Below are 18,133 nucleotides of genomic sequence, written 5' to 3' on the forward strand. Positions count from 1 at the left end.
AGTGTAAGCGCCAACCTAGAATGGAGTAAAAGCTCTTAACGACCCTTCTTATTGTAAACTGGGCAAGCTAGTTTACTTCAGTATGCCTGTCCCTTTATACGACGCAATGACATGGATGACATCAAACAAAGAAGAGAGTATAGTTAGTATATATAATATTAGGATGAGAAAATTTGCGAAATTAAAAATAAAGCTATGGTAAAAAAATTAATTTTACTAAAACACCTTATTTTGAATTATTTGAAAATTTGTCCACAAACATTACTAAAATCTTCATTCGCCATAATATTCATAACAAACAATTGGACACTTTTTACATATAGGGTGTTTTTTTAGAGGTTAGGTTTTCAAGATGAAATAAAACGTATATAATTTAATGTTATGGCCAAGAATTTAGCTTTATTATAAAGATAAGGGTTTGCCATTATGTTTTAAAAATGATTTCGGGCAAGTGGCCGCCGCGGCTGGCTCGAATAAATTCCAGCCGAGAGGCCCAATTTTCGACCACTTTTTGCAGCAATTGGGGCCGTATGTCAGCAATAACGCGCCGAATATTCTCTTCCAAGACGTCAATCGTCTCGGGCTTATCTGCGTAGACAAGCGACTTCACATAGCCCCACAAGAAATAGTCCAGCGGTGTTATATCGCACGATCTTGGAGGCCACGCCACAGGTCCACGGCGCGAGATAATGCGCTCACCAAAAGTTTCCTTCAATAAATCGATTGTTGCGTTGGCTGTATGGCATGTAGCGCCGTCTTGTTGGAACCAAAGGTCGTCCACATCAACATCGTCCAATTCAGGCACGAAAAAGTCATTAATCATGGCTCTATAGCGCTCTCCATTGACTGTAACATTATGGCCGGCTTCATTTTTAAAGAAATATGGACCAATGATTCCCTCTGCCCATAGAGCACACCAAACAGTGACTTTTTGAGGATGTAACGGCGTCTCAGCAATGGCTTGTGGATTATGTTCACTCCAAATGCGACAATTTTGCTTATTGACATACCCATTCAACCAAAAGTGAGCTTCATCGCTGAACAAAAACCATTATTTTCGAACCGCGCGAACCGAACCATTATTTTCGTAATAAATTTGCACGATCTGCAAACGTTGTTCAGGTGTAAGTCTATTCATTATGAAATGGCAAACCAAACTGAGCATAAATCAAGTGACAGCTGTCAAAAAGACCATCTACGAAAAAAGTAGTGCCAACTTGAAAACCTAACCTCTAAAAAAAACACCCTTTACATATGTACACACAATGGCAACATGTTTTCCAAAAGTTATAGAACATCAAATCAATTTTATGAATCCCCTAATGGAAGTCTATCCATACGTGAGATTAAAAATATAGCTTTAACTGCATAGGTACTTGAAAGCTTGACGTCCCGCGTTTACATGACAACCATTTGCACGCTAAAATATTCATATAAATACATATGTATGTATGTGCATATGTTTACCTAACTTTTCCAGGAACAATAAAAGGATTTGGTTGAATTATTTTCAATTTATTACCATTTGCAGTGAAAAGAAGCAAATTGTTTCAATATATCCGCTGCTGTATATTTCTTGTGCGTTATTTTCAGAAGGTTAATATTTATGGCTATAAATATAAAATGTTCATTCGCGCAGACACAAGTACATTCCCACATACAAGTTCATAGCTTCATGCACATGCATACATACTTATACAGCAAGGGGTAGGTGTCAATCTGTATAGGTAGATAAAAAGATAACACACCATACGGCGCCTACTATGTGCAGCATAGCTGTGAAAAATGACAAGTGAGTGAGTTTTATGCAGTGAGGACAAATAAATTTCGTTCAAATTTGCGAAAAGGTTAACAAATGGAAAAAGCAAAGCTTGTCTGAAATTTGAAAAATATTCTAACAAAATTTGACAAATCGCGATAAAAAGAGCGGAATGTTATTTTTTCAGAGATTTTACTGCAAAAGGCATTTGCTGCTGCTTCGATTTAAAATTTGTTAATTTTCACTGTGATTTATTCATGCAAAATGAGTAATTTTGAAAAGGATTCAGATTTCATCCGAGACCTCGCGTGACATATTACGTCTATTATTTTATGGCATTAATTGTGAAATTATTTTCAATAAAAATAGACAATTTGCTGAATTTGTAGTTAAATTAATGCAAAACGCCTATTACTCATTCGCTAGTACATACTATACATTAATAAATGCATACACATACCTTTGTATTCATGCTGATTGGAATACTAAAGCAAATGTTTAAATCCAAATAAGGTGAAAGACAGGTGAAAGAATTCTAAAATATTTGCGTAATTAACAAACTTCGCCGCAGTAATTTCAAATATGCGGTGAAAAATTTAGAATTTCATTATATTTGTTGGCTTCACATATAGCAATGGCTGCGAATTTTTCTGCTTTAATGAGTGTCATTCATGCTTCACACAATAATTGCTCATTTGCATATATTTTCATTTGATAATTTAATAATTCAGGGAACGGAACAATTGTTGCCGCTATTTTCGACCTTTTAATTGCTGTCAATTCTTTATTTAATTTAATTTTTTCATATATATTGCACATAGAACCTGGAGAAAAAAGCAATAATTAATGTTTAATACGTCATTTGTAATTGCATTAAAAATTAAAGCGCTTCATTATAATATTTTTATTACTGTAGTACGTGATTATAATTCTGTACTCAGCGATATGCGTAATGTACTCGTACTCGTATATGTGAATGCAAACACCCATACCCGTATTTACATAAGTATGTATGTAGGCACCTCTTTTGACAGACATTCAAAACTCAGCTATATTTGGGATATACTTCAAAAATTAATACCTATTTGAATTGCTGGTAGCAAAATCACGTTTTTATGGGCTTTTTTTACCTCCCACTTTTCTCAAAACCATGACGTGGTGGCCAGAATCGTGTTCGCGCACAAAATTACATCGAAAAGCAGACCCATTTAAAAAAGGGAAGCCTGTGTTAGTGATTAGTTGTTCCTTTTGCTAATAAATAAGTAAATACAAATTTATGAAGGTTTATACTTCTTCGTTTGTATATATGTATGTATTTGGAAAATTTGCACTATTTTATTCGAATCAAACTACGACTTCTGCGCACGCTTATTGGGGTTCCATCCGGCATACTTTGTGAAAAAAAACATTAGTATTTGTTGTTGGTTTTACAACTTCATACGTACATAAATATGTGACAATATATGTGCGTAATATAATTTCGTGTTGATGGCCACGCCGTATCCGTTAGAGGTGGTGCACTAGTCACTTTTGAATGATGGGCATTGACAGTGAGCGTGGCCTCTTACGCTTCGAAGAAATAGGCGGCTTCTGATGCTAAAAGCTTTAACTCTCATTATCTACGAGTTTATTCGATTCCAAAAATAAATAGCCTGTCAAAATAGCATTTTATTAAAATATGCGTGGGTATAAAACTTTGGTCCGTACTGAATTTAGTCTTCCTTACTTATTTAGTCATATGAATACCAATTTTTAGCTGGTTTATTAACATTTTGGTAAGTGGGTATGTTATAATCAATCAATCAATGCCATGCGCTTAAATACAAATAGAGATACCGAAAACTGATAAGATATCTCTAAGTACAGTCCTTTTTAATAGATGTTCCATTATTACCTGACTCTTTTGATAACTCCTCTAAAACTGCTGAGGAGTCTTGTTTACCAGCATTGCTTAGATTGCATTCTTTAGCGACTGAAATTTCTTCAGGGCTAGGTATCTCTAAAATACCTTTAATTTTCATTTTTGAGTTCTACCAATAGGAATTTGGAAAAGTTTTGCCGGTCTCTCTGGTTTAACTAAAATGGATGATGGAATATTTTGTAAAATAGTTACAGACAAATTTATGCTCCAATTAACTTAGTCATATTATATTATGTTGAGACGAATCATAAACATTCACGAAGTTGCCAAAATATACTAGTTGCCACATATGCAAATTATAGCGAAGAAATATTGTGATTCAGAAAATCTCCTACAAAGATATTAAAGTGTTGATGGATGTGTTTTTGTATGAAACTTCGTACAATATCAAAGAGATGTGAGCAAGATAATACTCCTTCTAGATTTCAAGGATTTTAAGTTCATTAGCTGACATCTAGCCCTGTAAGCAGGGATCGGTTCAACGAAATGTAAAGACCGTATGCCATACCGAATAAACGTTTCTTGTATACGTTCAAGTCTCATTATATGGCAGTCAAAGGATGGTGAACAAGAGTTTCAAGATGTAAGGGTCACTAAAATGTTAGCTGAATCGGCTAATAAAAACAAGCATAGAATATGTCTTTGTAATAGTGCTGTTTATGTGCCTTTGAAATAGGAATTTAGAGTTAAAATACTACCGAATTCGCAAATTTCATCCACTGAGCTTAGCCGAGAACATCCAATATAATACAAAGCAGGCAAAAGGGAAGGAGCTTTAGCGAATGAAACATAAAAACGCTTTTTATTATTTAAGTGTAATTTGGATTTTTTACACCAGATAGCAAAGTTATAAAAATCCGATTCGAGCTTAACAGAACCTAAGCTTACCAGTCGTAAGCTTTCAAGTCATTAGTATATAAAAGAAATGTACGGCCCAATTTTGCACACTTCACAAATTCACGGGAAGTAATCAAATAATCAAGATTTCTATCAAGTTGAAAGCTTTTTGGCATTCTGGGCTATTTCAAGGCTTATCAAGGCTATTTCATCCAAATCTGGCCTCAGAATTGCTCTATCAGCTCTGGTTTTCGAGATATCCTAACCTAAAGTGCAAAAAACACCATTTTTGCCCATGAAAATTTCAAAATGCGATATCTCAGCGAAAAAAAAGGTATTTGAGCAAACAAAACGCCATTTGAAAAAAGAAGGATTGTATTTAAAGATGCCATCCTTTAATTTTGGTGAAAGAAAACATCTGCAAGGCTACATAACCTCAAATATGGGCAAAAATGGGGTTTTTTGCACTTTTAGGTTAGGATATCTCGAAAACCAGAGCTGATAGAGCAATTCTGAGGCCAGATTTGGATTCAGCGCATCATAAACCTTCGGAAATATATAGTCTGGTTTCTGGGTCTGAATGTTGGTTAAATTTTGTCGGCCTGTGTAATCAATAATAAGCAAGATAATGAGTTTTTCAAGTGCACAGAATTGGGCTGTTGCGATACTTAAAACAGTTGTTATGTATATATAACATTAAGACGCACGCAGGAGCCCGACCTAGCCCAAAGACGAAGTAAGCACCAATTAAGAGGGCCTAAATTGCTTACCTGGAGAATGCCGGAACGCGCAATGAATGCGCTAGAAAAAGCATTACACAAAAAAACAAAATCGCACTTTTTGTCTGATGAATGACTTTTGATACTTGATGTTTACTAATTTGACCACGCTGATTCTAAATATACCCTCATTTTTTTTGTAACAGCTCTTGTTTACGAGTTATAGCTATCACAAAAAAATCACTATATTTCAGTGTTAATTGACGAATATTTAAACAAATATTAAGTTTTCTTAATATTATTTGTTATGGCATCGTCAAGACGAGTTTGTATAAATGACCGGAATAGTTTTTGTTTTATTTGCGGAGAGTATATGTTTGAAGAAAACCGTTTGAATGTGACATCGTTCGTAAATGAGGCGTACAAAAATTACCTCGGTCACCCAATGAAAATGAAAAATAAGCCTTGGATTCCGCAAAAGGTATGCAAAACGTGCGTTGAGTTTCTACGTTTGTGGACGAATAAGAAAAGGAATAAATTTAGATACGAAACTGCTATGATCTGGATTGAACCTATGAACCACCACGACGACTGTTATTTTTGTATGGTAAAAATAACTGGCATTAACCGAAAAAATCGAGGCAAATGGGAATATCCTTCCATACGATCGGCACATAGACGTGTTTTGAGCCCTACGATGTCATCTGAACCTCAACCTGGTGCTTCACAGGAAGAACCTTTACATTTTGAAGCAAAAACAGACAATAGCGATAGTGACTTTGATTGTGACCTGGGAACACCAAAACCATTTAACCAAGATGATTTAAGCGACCTCATTAGAGATCTGGGACTGTCAAAGACTGGTTCAGAAATGTTGGCGTCTAGATTAAAAGAAAGAAACTTAGTCACAAAAGAAACTAAAATTTCTTACTATCGCAGAAGAGAACAAAACGTCTAACAACTAATGGGTCACTTCCAAAGGGTTGGATGTAATATGAGCATTAAGTTACACTTTCTTCACAACCATCTGGACTATTTTCCAGCCAATCTTGGGGATCTCAGCGAAGAACAGGGCGAGCGATTCCACCAGGACCTTCGTACGATGGAGGAACGCTATCAAGGTTACTGGAACACACACATGATGGCCGACTATTGTTGGAGCATTAACAACAGTTCTATGCCTTCAACTTCAGCAAGGAAATCATATAAAAAAAATTTTTTTAAACTTAAGAAGGCAATAAAATAAAATAATCTTTAAATCTATAGTGTTTTATTACAAAAAGTCAAATGTGTCATATAGAGTCATATAGAGCTGATACAGGAATTTCAGTTACAGATTTGAAATTGTCATTAAAAATTGGACTAAAAACATGTATCATAACCCAATCATCAGAAATGCTGTTGGGCAGTGTTATCGATTATCACTACTACCAATCAAGATAGGAAAATGAACTTCCGAACTAGCTACTTAGTCCTGCCATAAGTTCTGCTACAAGTTAAGTCCGCTATAGATATGAAATTATAATACTTTTTTTAATGAGCTTAGTTTCATTTAATCATGTAAATATTAAAGAAAAAATTTCAAATTTTCATTCGAAACAATCACCACTTGCTTTTACACAAGCCTTCAAATGATTAGGCCATTCAGTTCTTGCAGCACTCACGGTTTCCATGGATATTGACACCGAACCGAAGATTGTTTGAGGCTCTCCAAATTTCTGTGAGGTCTTCGACAGGCCATGTTCTACAATTCTGACCACAAACTGTAGTCCAATAGATTCAGATCTGGACTTCTGTGGCTATGAACCCAGGAATAATGTTTTTAGCCACTGTTGAATGGTTTTTGCCTTATGGCCTGGAACGGAATCTTTCTGGAAGGTCCAACGCTCTCCATTGTAGAGAGTACTGCTCAACTGCTTCAGCACGCTTTTTAAGACATTCTCCTGAAACACTTTTGCCCCGATCTCAATCTCTTTTTCCTAGAAATGAAGAGATGTAACGCTTTTACAAGACACTCCCCACCAAACTCTTACGGAGGCTGGATGGTGGCCTCGCCGAACCCTTGGAATAACATTTTTTTACGTTTTTAGAAGTTTTAGTATAGATTTTGAAGTTTTGCTTATTAAAAATTCCTTCTACAGTGTACATTTTCTTATCTGTGAAAAGAATATTTTCATAACCGTTGTCGAGCCTAATTTTCTTCTAGCACATTGTCAAAAGATGACCAGTTGAGCGACTGAAGGCTTTCATGTGAAAATCATCTCTAATTAGTCTTGACATGGATGTGGTCGATACATTTATTTTTCTATGATTTTTATTTTTATATGATTTTCTGCTTCCTAAGTGGATATCTGCGAATTCTTTCTTCAACGGCTTTTATAGCTGCATTGGTTCGAACCACGCGAGGACGACCAGTTCTTTTTCTGTCTGTCACTTCAGTCGTTTGGGAAAAACGATTGATCGTGCGGTAATGAAACATTCTCCAATTTTTTGTTTTTCAGCAATTCGTTAACTGCTTCGTTGCTTAACTGCCTTTGTTTAACAGTGGGTTCAAACAATTTAGAAACAGTTGACAATTCTGGTTGCCACTTTTGAAAATAGGCTTAATAGAGGCGACCTTTCAAGCACCAACAATTACACCACACTCAAGTGAAAGGTAATAAACGCGGGTACGAAACTGCAGAAATTTTTTTAAAAGATGAGAAGATAAACCATCTACTTCCGTTTGGGATGAGGACTTTATATGCAAAATACCAAAATATCAACAATACTATATTCACTAACTAGATTCGAATTAAGTTCAAAGATAGTTCATTATAAAAAATATTCGAGGGGATAGCTGAGAACGCTTTCTTAGAACTAACGAACGCCAAAACTCCACGGCGGGCGTTTGCTACTATTTTGTAGTTGAGATTAAGTTTGTGCACCCGCGAAAATGACTGGAATGACTTGAGCCTTATTTTTTGAGTTTCCGCATTTTATGACAACGAAGCCTTTCAACTACCTTCTCACAGAAGTTTGAAATCGGTTGCAAACACATGAGACACCAAAACATTACAGATGTATGAAATACGGCAAAAATACAATATAATACAAATAATACTTTTTTACTACACTTGTATATTCGTAGCGTTTAAACAACTTCGGTGATTAATTTTAACAATTTTCATGATTCCACGAATCTTTAATGAGAAATGTGTGAAACATACCTGAGATATTCTATTCACCTGGAACACTCATATGTCAGGTGTATGTAGATAAAATGCATACCATACGTGCATACATACGTGTTTAAGTATGTACATACATATGAACAAGGTGATTCAATAAGACCGCAGATTTTCTTTTGTAATTAAAGCACAACAAAATTTGGCTAAATAATTTTGTTTTTACTCCATCATGTTTTTTTTGTCTATAGCATCCAATATTCGTTAGATGTCTACCGATCCTCGTGAATGCAACATTGGAAGCATATTTCAAAATTTTCCACGACACACATCATATTATTTCGTTCTTCAGCTGTGGAGTCTTCTCGGACTTATTGGCATAGATCATAATATACTTTTCACGTAACCTTTGAGGAAGAAGTCCAATGGAGTCAAATCGAAAGACCTAAGCGTTGATCTTTTTTTTCGTGAGATGCTGTGTCCATGGCACTTTGTTTGCAATGTATGTTGATGTTGTTTGAAAATACGCCTGTTATGTTGACCTGTTCAACTGACTAAGTTTGCCAAGGACTGTGGTACCAATTAGCTAACCCAGAACATAAAAATAACTTTCTATATCACAAATAATTGCTGCCCTTGCAGGTCTGCAAAAATTTAATCGATGTTGTTCCGGGCTATTTCCAAAATATTTTTTAATTTTCTTTATCTAACGTTTGCTACTTTTAAATATATAACCTTTTAAAGGGGCGTAACCATAAGCAATAAACTATCTATCTTATTTCCTTTTTCCACGTCCCTATACCAAAACTACAATTTAAAAAAGAAGAAAAAAACTAATAAAATATAACCCTAAAAACTTTTCCAGCAAATGGTATTATCTTTTCTTGTATTTCATACGGAGTTTTATTAATACGGAAATTTAAATATATTTATATTAATTTATTTTTTCTTACATGTTTATACCGATTTTTGCTGCATATTGTATTTGGTAGCTATGGTATGACGTAGAGAATCCAAAAGTGACGCCCATCTTGTGCAGCTAATCCCCTCTCAGCGAAATTGACAATATCGCTCGGCGTGTGACATCACATTTATGCAATTGGTGATGGTGAATACCTATAGCAGCTTATTCATGTGCTACTTACGTTAGACAAGTTGTGTAATTCATTCTTCTTCTTGCATTCTTGTTCGCGTTTTCACATTTATCTCATGGAATAATTTTTGTGTGATGTCACACTGGCTTAAATTTCAAATCAAACTTCAGCTGTTATTCCGAAAAATAGCTCTTACAAACAAAATCAACATAGATATAAAGATAAAGATCATAATAAAAGTGCTTGATGAGTACATTTGCACAAAATTATCCAATTAAAAATTGGCCTATTCATTCCCGATATATTTGTGCGGGAATATATTATATAATATTAAAATTTGTATAGTATATTTACTGCAGCACTGAGGATGCAAAGCTTGATATGGAGTATACAAAGGTGGTGCCATTAGCAAACCGCTTCTTTCTTCTTAGCGAATATCACATTTGATTGGCATCAGTTTAGCAAATAAGCAAATCTTTAAGTGCAAAGTTACGTATTTGTAGACAGCGCTGGGTAAATGCAATCACATTACAATTAGAATTCCTTCAGTCCACAGCAATGGAATGATATCTTTTTTATTTCTTAAAAGTAATATCAGAAGCAATTTCTTTGTTTTTAATACAAGGGATGTTATGTAATTGGAAATAATTATCTACTAGCAATGTAATTTTTTTGATTTTTTCAATTCCTTAAAGGAATGGTAAAAGTAATTAAGAAGCTGAAAGTTTATTCACGAATATGAAATGTGAAATTTTTATAGTTTTTGGACCTTTTGGTTCCTTATTTCCTAATAAGGTAAATTAAAGGCAAATAGCGGCAAGGAAGTATTTATTTCTCAAATTAATAATAAACGATAAACTACTAGAATAAAGTCGGGTATTGTGGGCACCATTTTACCTTGATATTAATTTCTGCCAAAATAATCGTAATGAAAAAGCTATCTTTTATTTCTAACAGATATTGAATTATCTTTATATTTTATTGCAAAATATACCCTACTATAATCGTTTTCGTCTGATAATATAGACAAATTGAAACCACCTTAAAATTTGATGATAAGAACAATGGTGGGTAATGTGGCCCAGGGTATTCGGGTAAAGTGGGTCACTATATAAAATCACCAAAAACAATTGTAAGAGCTAAAAATAAATAATAAAAATTTGTTTGGCACTTTGATAATTCCGTCAATTGAAACGCCAGGGAACGAATATCGTGTCTTGTGAGGCCGCAAAGCCTTGATTCCATTTCTAATGTATATTTTACAAGGTGGCTTCGTCCATTATTGGCTTACGTCCAAGTGGGGTTTTTAAAAGCAGGCTAGGGAGCGATGCATTACTCCTTGCCATTCCTTGTAATGTAAAACGCGGAAAATCAAAACTCTTTGAAGTAAAAAGTGTGCCCATCATCTCATTGCTAACAGCTACAATGGCTTTTTGCATCATACTGGGGTCTCATTTCCTTATTTCTCCATTTTTGGCTAATCTAAATATGTATAATTGGGAAATACAAAACAGGAAAATTAACGAGAATTAGGAAAATACTAAGGGAGTAATGTGGGCTACTAAATAGTTCACAATGCCCGACGTTGACTAGCCCACATTAGCCACTGTACCACTTACAAGAAAAAAGTATTACAAACTTTTGTTTAAATAATTTAAAAAGAGTTTCTTACCGCATTAAAAAATGCAGAATAGTTTAATAATTCTATCTGAACTTTCACACTCTAAAAATAATCACTTGCTGAAGAATACCATTAATATGTATTACACGCCACTGAAATCGACTGCACTTCACAAAATATTTTGATCAACTGCTCATCAGTAAAGAGTCCAATTGAAAAGGCGAGCAGCGTAAAACATCCGTTATATGAATCTTGAAGTTCATAAGCAATCTTTTTAGTGCATGTTCGTTATTATGAAAAATACAGACGTTGACCACATTACCCGAATAGCCCACAATACCCGATCCTACTCTAATAAAGAAAAAATAGATTTCCTCTGTATCACTTCAGGCTTTCATTCAAGTCAGCATTTTTATGTGGTCGTCGGAGAGAGCATGGCTTTGTAGGGCATTTAACCCTTCTAAGTGATTTGTCTAGCAGCGGCAATTTCTTAATTTTTTTTTAATTTATTAAATAATCGAGCGGGTAGGTAATGGCCACCAAAATTAAGAAAAAGTTTTTTCTAATAGCGGTCGCCCCTCTGCAGGCAATGGCAACCCTTCGAGTGTATTTCTGCCATGAAAAAACTCCTCATAAAAAATATCTGCCCTTCGGAGTCGGCTTGAAACTGTAGGTCCCTCCATTTGTGGAACAACATCAAGCCGGACGCCACAACTAGGAGGAGGAGCTCGGCTAAATACCCAAAAATGGTGTACGCGACAATTATATGGTATATACGAGATGGGTTCAAAATGCATCGCGAATTTTAATTTTCGCAGGTTACGTATAGTCGAATTTCGATATTTTTGTGGCGGTAAGTTGGTACTCATGTCTCTCACTTATGCCGACGAGTTCGGCCATTTTGAGTGTTCAGTTAATTGTTGACAGCTGCTTTGCTTGTACGTGTTTCGGCTCGTCTTCGATTTTTACCTATTCAAAAAGATGGATCAAAGAACCTGTATCAAATTTTGTGTGAAAAACTAAATTAAGCGTGCGGATGCATTCCGAATGTTGACTGTGTCATACGGAGAAGCTACTTTGGACCAAAACAACGTTCTCAGAAGGCCGAGAAGATGTGAACGACGAAAAGCGTGCTGGGCGCCCGAGTACTTCAACAGCAGTCGAAAAAATTGATGAAGTGAAGAAAATGGTATTGGTCATGAGGACCTAGACATATCGATTGGCTCGAGCCATTCGATTTTTTTCAATGATTTGGGCATGAGACGGGTCGCCGAAAAATTCGTACCAGAACTGCTCAATTTCGACGAAAAGCAGAATCGCCTGAACATTTCTCATCTCAGTCCGCGACGACCTAAATTTGCTCCAAAGGGTCATAACCGGTGACGAATCGTGGGTTTATGGTTATGACGTGGAAACCAAAGCTCAATCATCTCAATGGAAGCTGGCGCACCCGGATTTGTGGAAGAATAAAAATTGGCTCTTGCATCACGATAACGCCCTTACTCACACATCGTTGCTTGTGCGCGACTTTTTGGCCAAAAACAACACACTAATGAGGCCACAGCCACCGTATTCCCCAAATCTGGCCCTTGTGACTTTTTCTTGTTTCCGAAACTGAAGAGGCCCATGAAAGGACGACACTACGCTACGATTGACGAGATAAAGACGGGACAGAAGGAGGAGCTGTACAAGATAAAAAAATGATTCTTTGAAGTGCCTCGAAGATTGGAAAAAACGTGGCACAAGTGCATACTATCTCATGGGGATTACTTTGAAGGGGACAAAATAGATATTAATGAAAAAATAAATAATTTTTGAAAAAACACAAAATTCGTGATTCGTATATATAATCTATTGAATCTATTGAAGGTGATAGCAGTATACCAACTGATTTGATTTGTTTTTCGCTCCTACGCTGGATACATTAGGATGCCAGCACAAACTGCTTGTTGACTGTTTAACATATATTAGTTCGTCCTTTTCTCTTTCTTTTCTAATTTCTTTTATTGTAACATTCTAAGTTATTCGTCAATGCTGAAAAAAAGTTCGTTTTGGACGAAATTCGCATAAATGCAATGTGTACCGAAGGAACGGCTATTAAAGCAATATTTATTGACGGACCTTGTAGTTGGTAAAACCTGACAGTATCTAAGATTGAGAGTTGGCATGGACTTTGTTCCAACGACCCTCGCCTTGCCACTGGACTCCATACGATCCAGAGTCGTATTCGATAAGAGATACAGTGTGGTGCTGCCAGAGGCTCAACTGTGGTCAAATTCAGAGAATGAGCCCGGTAGACACTGTTCTCGCATTTTCACGGATGGTTCCAAAACCAAACACGGTTCCGGTTCTGGTGTCTACGTGGAATCAAGCGGGACAAAACTAAACTTGACTCTTAGAATGTACGCATCTGTGTTTCAAGCGGAGGCGTATGCTGTTTAAGATGCGATGAACTTTGTTGTGGAAAACAGATGGAGAGACAGATCTGCAGCGACAACAGGCAAATCTGCACTCATGGCCTTAGACAGCCCTACAACCACTTCAAAGGTAGTCGAGTACTGTAAATTCAGGTTAAACTGTGTCGCCAGACATAATATTATGATGCTAACATGAGTATCGGGACACGTGGATATCGTGGGTAACAAGATCTCTGACTCTTTAAACGAAGACTTGTTCTCGAAATAAGTCTAAGTTTTCAACACGTTTATGATTAAAGCATCTTTCATGTTCACTAGTTGGTGTTCTAACTGTTCTTTTAATGACTTCGTAGTCATCTTTTGATAATCCATGAAAGCGGATTTGAATAAACGTACCAAATGGTTGTGTTCGTGAAGTAAAATTTATTAGGTCTGGTATAATTTTGCGAGAATTTGATTGACTTTGGTATGGTCACATATGAAATAAATTTGTTAAAACTTTTAATACTTCTCCAAAGTAACATGGCTTTTATGGCTGTACTGGTTCGAACCACACGAGGACGACCAGTTCTTTTTCTGTCTGTTACTTCAGCCGTTTGGGAAAAACGACTGATCGTACGGCAATCAAAATTGCTCGAAATTTAAGTTTTTTAAGTAATTCGTAAATTTCACTTCCACTTTTATCACACTTTTGTAATGCAATCACTGCAATACGATTTTCCTTAGCTCCCCATTCCATTGGTAACAAACGAAATTTGACACACAACCGAGTATAATTTATCAGTAGATAATGCATACACACAAAAGCAAAAATAATGGAATTTTTTTCTGCGAATTTGTTTTCATATACATTGAGAATTTTTGTCACAGAATTTAGGGCAAGACTAAGTATATTGCCTATTTCCGTTTTAAGTAGCAAGGCTAGCGTTTTGGAATGATTTGGAAAATTGTAAGATTTATACTTATTTTATACTGTTTTTAATATAAATATATAATATTTAAGGTTAACACAAAAGTTATAGTTTTCATTGTGGTGTTTGTATGGAAAGCGCCAGAAGGTTTTTACTATTTTTTTCTAATTTTTGCACCGAACACCGGTCCTAGATTGAGTTTATATAAGTAGTTTGTTTAGTTTTTGTTTGCTTTAAAGTAACAGCCGGATTCCCGAAACAATTTAATTAAGTTAAACAAGATTTCTTCCAGTTTCATGTTTCGATCTAATTTTTATTTATTGGCTACGACGCCCATCTAAGTTTAAATTATGTGTGAAAAATAGCGCTTTTATTTTCATTTCTCTATTAATTGGTTTGGCAACAGCAAAAATTAATCTTGAAATTGCAAATTAAGGTGATGACGTCAATAATAATGAATACAAAAGTTTAATAAATATCTGTTATCATAATCCGTTATTCTCGAAAAATGAGCGCTTCAAACAAATCGCTTCTTCTTATTTTACTTCAGTTTTCCATATTAGTTCGTAACATTTCTGATGATCTTGGTGAATAGGATCATTTTGAAACCCTCCGCTATTGTTTTCCAAGCATTGTCTTTTTATTCTCTCAACGTTCCGATGCCGATTAAAGACCATTGAATGACGTTCGAAGCTGCCAAAACTATTCGAGTTATTTATTTATTGCAATCAACTATGCTAATACGGTTATAAATGTGCTACATATAAAACAAACGTATTTCTATTAATATTATTAACTAAATATTGTTAACTAAAAGAGTAGTAAAATAATACAATAACTTTTATGCCTCGGGCTTAAGGACATCCGCCTGAAATCACGGGTGCGTCGAAAAGAGGTTGTACTTAGTGCTCGTAACTTCAAACAAACCTTTTCGAAAAATGAATTTAACTTAAATAAGTAAAAACTTATGAAAAATATTTGGCATTACATAAATAACTGAAATGAAAAGTTGGCGGCTGTCATAGCCGCATAGGTTAGTGGTCTAAACAAATTGTATAATACACTGAACATCTTTTATTCGTTTAGCTTGGCAAACCTAAATTATTTAACGTAGAAGAAGAATTGAAACCTGTTTGTGTTGGAAAGCTTTGGCTGCAGAGAGCAGATTCCTTCTTCTTTCTTCTGTGTAAATTATCTGTCAGGTGAAACGTTATACGACTGTAACTACAGCAGCGGCATCTGCTACTATGCGACGCGACTGCGGTTAGCGCTTGGCGCGTGGGACTCGTTTTTTTAATTTTTTCTGTTCGCTCATTCAGGAAATGTGGTCATTTGGCGCCGTTGAAGGTGACTCATTGCAACGCAGCGGAATGTTAATGAGTAATGCGAAGCTAATTCATTACTATACGCAACTAAATATAAATGACTGAGATTATAGACACAGGAACATTTAGGTATTATGTTATGAATCAAGCCTGTTAAGCCCGGTTTCATTTAGATGACACATTTAACATCTACATACTCAGCTAAGCCAATGAGTACTCGTATTATTGCTCAATGGCTAAACATTTTTTAAAGCTATTGTCGTTTGATGAAGTGGTGAGTGAGAGACTGAGAGCAAAATTTTGATTTGCAGTAGATAAAATGATATTTTTGCGCCCATATATAAAGAGTGCTAAAACTGGTTGAACAATCATTCAAGTAGTGACCCATAGGCATCAAGCATTCGTTACAATAAGCTTCTAAATCAATATTGGTATGTGAGTAATCTTGACTAATTAACTATTATTCCCGCAATATTTCTGTAAGTATTCTACCTGCAACTTCAGCTGACGTTCATTTTCAAATAAAAACTAAATAAGAAAACAACCTAATGAATTCTTAAATCCTTTTCTTATCTTTTCACGCACCAACTCTCACATCTAAAAATAACAAACACACATCAACTTCAACCCCGCAATTTGGCATATTAACTGTATTCCGGAATCCGCATTTTTACTATCCATTAACTCACTGCAACTCCGCACATGTGTTTTTCACACACAGCACACTCAACCGCAACAACCATCGCAATTTATACACGAGACAATGTTGCCAGTAACAAATGAGGACAATGCCGCCAACTTAAATACTTCATTTGTTTCAGACAATAGTCTTGAAGTGGCAGAAGGCAAAGAAAGCAGTGAACAAAGCTCGGAGGAAGAAATCGCCGAGGTAGTGGAAATAGACGGAAATATCGAAGCGGAAACCAATAAGTCTGTTAACAACAGCGACGAAAAAGAAAAAATGGAAATCCTTGAAAATTCTACTGCCATACCGGCTGTTGAGGAGAAAACTCTTGGAGTGACACAAAACGATGTACTTGTACATAGTGCTGAGGACCACGCGCTTACAATTGAAAATAATGAGGAAATGGAAGCGAATAACAACTCAAATGAGTCATCAAATTCTGATATCTTGGCAGATGCACCGGCAGCTGAAAATAAAACCAACGCAGAAGCCGTTGAGAATCAAGATGATTTGCGGGCTGAATTGGACGAGGAAGATATTGAGGAAGAAACCACTGAATCAGCCGGAATCGAAGAAGTTACTGAGTCCGTAAAATCTGTTGATGATTTGGCTGAGTGGGTGGGTGATGAAACGGTTGCTGCGCCTGGTGAAGGCAATGATGAAATTAACAACCATCCAAATAAGCAGCCTTACAACAAGAATCGCGAGGATGTCTCTTCATCGGATGATGAGCAGGAGAGTGAAACTGTAGAGATGAATCCCGAATTTGACTCAGAATGGGCTGATTTAAAAGAAGATTTGGCAAAGAAGGGCGACGAGAGAAATGACTTCAGTAACGACATTGATGCTTATGATGCCTTACCGGTGGATCTGTCTAATGACATTGCCGTCAACGATTTAGTTGCTGGAAGTCTCGACTTTCCCATAAATCCCGACGCGGAAGTAATTAGTGTGCCTGAAATTCAAACTGGCGGTGGATTACCCAAATTTGAGAAGCTGAAAATTTCGGAAGCCACAAATCCTTCCAGCTATGAAGTGGCTTCGATTTTAGAAAGCGATAAGTAAGATCCTATTTGTGGAGCGTTATGTTGTTCATTATTAGTGCCAAATTCTCAACTTATAAGTTGGGATAGATGAGATTTTTAGATTAAGACGCAAGTTTTAGCAAACAGTTTACATGTTAAATATTTATGGAACTTGTTGAATAGCCGTGAAGCATTTGTGGCTAACGCAATTTTTCCGAATGTAGGAATCATAGCCCAAGACTGACAGCTATACTAAGGGTTTCAGATTAGCCATGATATTTATTTTAAACATAACTAAATACTCGTACACAGCTTTATGAAAGAACAGTAATTATAATTAACATTGTTACTGATTTGTGATGTCTTGTGAAATAAGAATGTCTGTAAACGTTTAGGAAACAGAAATTTTTACACCTGTTATTATAATATTCATCACCTATTCAATGTGTTTAATTACTGCTACTTATAGTACACACCACAGCGCATTTAATATACACTCGTGTTGACTTAAACGAGTACAAGTGTGTTTAAACTTATACATATATTACATACAACGATTTTAGGAAAATATATACACATAAACATATATAAGTATATTTAAGCAAAATTGTATGTTTATTAAAATGTTAGCATAATTTATACAAAACTAAAC

At 35.7% G+C, this 18,133-nt stretch overlaps 1 protein-coding gene across 1 annotated transcript in view; it reads left to right on the forward strand.

Annotated features, from left to right (window-relative positions):
- Window positions 1-17,886, forward strand: part of LOC129248792 (suppressor of Mek1) — a 59,373-nt gene extending 41,487 nt beyond the window's left edge. Inside the window, exon 6 of the mRNA XM_054888407.1 lies at window positions 16,493-17,886. Coding sequence (XP_054744382.1) covers window positions 16,493-17,521 — 1,029 coding nt within the window. The 3' untranslated portion in view covers window positions 17,522-17,886. The remainder of the gene's footprint in view (window positions 1-16,492) is intronic.
- Window positions 17,887-18,133: the final 247 nt, after the last annotated feature.

This window comes from Anastrepha obliqua, chromosome 5 (genome assembly GCF_027943255.1).
Source record: "Anastrepha obliqua isolate idAnaObli1 chromosome 5, idAnaObli1_1.0, whole genome shotgun sequence".
Lineage (NCBI taxonomy): Eukaryota > Metazoa > Arthropoda > Insecta > Diptera > Tephritidae > Anastrepha > Anastrepha obliqua.